This window comes from Anneissia japonica, unplaced genomic scaffold (genome assembly GCF_011630105.1).
Source record: "Anneissia japonica isolate Jap-2015-1 unplaced genomic scaffold, ASM1163010v1 scaffold284945_len16731_cov110, whole genome shotgun sequence".
NCBI classification, from domain to species: domain Eukaryota; kingdom Metazoa; phylum Echinodermata; class Crinoidea; order Comatulida; family Comatulidae; genus Anneissia; species Anneissia japonica.
Genome location: NW_022744940.1, coordinates 12,932 through 16,629, shown reverse-complemented (window position 1 = coordinate 16,629; position 3,698 = coordinate 12,932). Strand labels below are relative to the sequence as shown.

The window sequence follows — 3,698 nt, the reverse complement described above, 5'->3', positions numbered from 1 at the left end:
CTTCGCAGCACTTCACTTGCAATTTGCAATTTCTAGTAATATATTAAATGCTTGCAGTACACTACGTAGTTCTCAGAAAAAGTTGTTTTTGTTGAGAATATTCCCAGAAGGATTTTAAAATGTCAATATTATACTTTATCACGCGATAAAATACAGTACATACAGTATATGACTTGACTATACTTTGTTCTCAACATCTTTGAATGTTTTCGAATATTTTATAGATACCGTACTCGCGCGAGTAAGCGCCCGGGCGCTTAAAATATTTTTTGCACTTTCTGAGGGGCGCTTATGGAAATAGATGAAAATCGAGGGGTTCCTATGGGAAATTATTAAATTCAAGAGGCACTTTTTGAATGAAAAAGATAGAACGAATGGTGGTTAGGCGGAAAAGATAATCCTCAAGAGAACATGGCTCATGACAAGAATGCGTGAATATTTACATAACAGCAAAATAGCAGATGCAATTAGTGGTGGTGGATAGTGGTTAGCTTGTTGGCCATCGGCGGATTGAGATTAGCAGGATGGCAGGATCATGTATTTTCTCTTGGAAACTCAGATGAGAATGTGTTAAAGGTCGGAAAAAGAAAAAGAGGAGTAGGACTAGGTATAGACAAGTATGTAAAAAGTGTTAAGTTGGAAATATACTGTCTGTCCAGGGATCGGAGCTCTCATCTTTCCAAGAGAAATATCCTCATTTTGATATTGACCTAAAAAAGAATGTGTTTCCACTCTGCAGCTCAAATCATGCCAACATCAACAGTCCAGGATTGATTGGATTATTGACTTGCTAAAAAGAAAATCTTATGATATTACTGACGGGGCGCTTATTCAAACGGGGCGCTTATGGAAATTTTCACGTTAGGAAGGGCGGTTATTCAAACGGGGCGCTTATTCGCGCGAGTACGGTATTTATGCTCTTTTTGGTTCAATGTTTTCACAGGGATCCTTTGATTTGTTTAGTACCAACACTTATAAAATCTGTTTTTAGAACCAGATGCGATCTGACGACCCTCAAAAGTTCGTCTTATTAATAGGTCCATGGTTCGTCCACAACCCAAACATGGGTCGTGACCCGTGGGTTGCCGACCGCAGTTTTAAACAGTTAAAATTAATGTTTTCGAGTTATAGCCTACTGCTAATATATTCGCCTGTTGCTTGCCATAAACAGTAACTTTTTAAAAAGTTTTAAGCATACAACTAGTTGAAATAATTCAGTAGGATTGCTCCTTTAAGTCAGCATTATATTTTGTAGGCCTATTGTATTGTATCGTATTGTTGCTATTACGGTCACCTTCGTTAAATAAAATTAAATAAACATTACACTTAATACATACCAAATATTTATTCCCGTTTCTTCTTTGAACATCTGTTCGGTTATATTAATTTTATCCTTACTGAATAGATAGAATTCGACATCCGTGTGATTCATAGACAGATTTTTCGCTATATTGAAATACTCGTTCTTTTCTCTGTTGTTATCTGTTAAATACAGCCACGGTATAACAACCATTTTAGGCTCTTCACTTTCGAGAATTTGAGTCTTCCCTATGTTGACATGACCTATAACTCTGACTGTGGTGCGTTTACCAACATCCTCTTCAAAGCCTAGTGTAGGCGCAGCGTTCATTCTCAATACACACTCTGTGCTGTCAATTCTTGAGCCAGCGCTGCTGTTGAGTACATGGCCAGAGTTTGTGACAACAGCGCAGTGTCCACAGTGGAATTGCAATGCCTAAAATACAACAAAATAAGATAGAAACAGATAAATTTTAAAACACTATTTGAATGTCAAATGACTTAACCAAGGGTAAATTTTATTTTTCTATGTGATCTTTCTAATGGAGTAACGCTGGGGCCAGTGGTCCTATGGTTTTCTGAGACTGGGGGCCCTTTGCGGGTCCTGGTTGTGGGATTTTAGAGGCGCTCGTTTTTAATCATGTTTGCTATTGTATTCTAAATGTCTTAAGCGACAAAATAAATGATATGATATTACCAGTGCGGATCCAGAAATTTGAAATAAATGGGGCCCAAGGAAAGACTTTCACAGAGGAAATTTATGATTATGAATCCTCTAGATGGCCGGAAATATAACTTTCCTTTGGCGATGTACTGTTGAATGTTACGGGAGGCAGTTGAGGAGGCAATCGCTGGGGATGTTATGGTTACCATGTCACAATTTTTTTTTAAAGGACGTCTTTGTATTTAATGTTTTGAGTGCTTAATAGTCCTAGTGAAGAATTATTGTGCAATTCGATCAAGATTTTTACAAAGGGTTGGGGGCTGTCTCTTATACGGGTTGGGGGGGGGGGAGGTGGGCAGAACAGTTTCAGAATAAATAAGCGAGTGGCACATAACATTGCACTGAAATTTTTAAAAATTAGTGGCAAAACGGGGCGGGCACGTTCCTCCCAGCCTCCGTGTGCGCTCCCTCTCTACTACTGGATCCGGGCCTGTTGTGTTAATATGCTGATACTTACTTTATTATTTCTTAAGTTATAGTATCTTGCATCACCCTCATCAATTGTAGAATGAATATTTGTAGTGCTAGGTGACTTATGTCTCCCACTCGGGCCTGCGTTCCTCCACAAGAATTCTTCGATGGCGTCACTGTTTTGAAACGCGTTTGTGCTTCTCGTTAAGGTTTTTCTTTTTAGAGCACTTACATGAATATCATAAAGTAGTTTATCTTGATAGATGTACGTGAGCATCATGATGCCATTAACTATTAGAAGTATTGTGATCAGTTTTTCATTCTGAAAAGAAAGTAAGCGTCTCATAGATGTTGAATGATGACAATGCAAAATATAGTAAGCAACCAATAAATACATTTTGTGTATATTTTTTAATTGATATATTAAGGTAGTATAATGCGCTTATCTTTTTCAAAATTGAATTTAATGGTAATTTTAAATGTATATTCATTTATTTTAAAGATAATTTTATAATTGGCTAAGCCACAGGTGCGCGAGGTGCGGCCCAAAAGTGATTTTTTTTTGCGGCCCGCGAAAGTGAAATAAAAAACCCTACCGGTATGTGTGCGGCCCAACCAAACATCTTTAACTAGAAAAAAGAAAGTTATAGCCCGACACCGATCCTCTGTAAAAAGTAATATTAAAACTGAGAATACACTAATATAAAAACAATGCATGAAGGTTTTTGGAAGCACATTGGAAACATGAAAGTTTGGGTGCGGCCCTCGGTGTTAAATAAAAAAATTAATTCACTTTGGCCATTAGACCGATAGTAGAGGCTAAATATGTTTTAACCTTAAACAAACTCTAAGAAAAGGACTTTTTGTATATTCTTGTACGTCTATACGTAAATAATTATGGAAAATTTTTTGCCGCCTTTTTATAGTTGCGTTGACCAGATATTCAGGGTCAAGGGTCAATGACCTTTATATAACATGTTTTAGGTCATAAGTCTTTAACCACTTGCTCTAAAAGCACAAAAATAGTATTTACACCTGGGTTTTAGTTTTAGGGGTCAACAATTATGGAAACATTTTTGCCTTTTAGCGTTGACCAATATTCAGGGTCAAAGGTCAATGACCTTTATACAACTATGATTGTCATAACTCCTCAACCAGTTCGCCTAGATGCACAAAAATAGTGGCTACACCTAGGTTTTTGGGATCAACATTTATTGAAACATTTTTGCCACCTTCTAGTAGCTCCATTGACCAAATATTCAGG

The 3,698-nt window shown here is 37.2% G+C and overlaps 1 protein-coding gene across 1 annotated transcript; it reads right to left on the bottom strand.

The window, feature by feature from the left end:
* Positions 1-1,301: 1,301 nt before the first annotated feature.
* LOC117119738 (alpha-N-acetylgalactosaminide alpha-2,6-sialyltransferase 3-like) lies at positions 1,302-3,100 on the bottom strand. Its single transcript, XM_033264596.1, has 3 exons — positions 3,031-3,100; positions 2,481-2,756; positions 1,302-1,735 (listed from the first exon to the last, which is right to left on the bottom strand). Exons 1-3 carry the CDS (start codon positions 3,055-3,057, stop codon positions 1,310-1,312), a joined length of 729 nt encoding a protein of 242 aa, XP_033120487.1. The 5' UTR covers positions 3,058-3,100; the 3' UTR covers positions 1,302-1,309.
* Between the last annotated feature and the right edge of the window lie 598 nt (positions 3,101-3,698).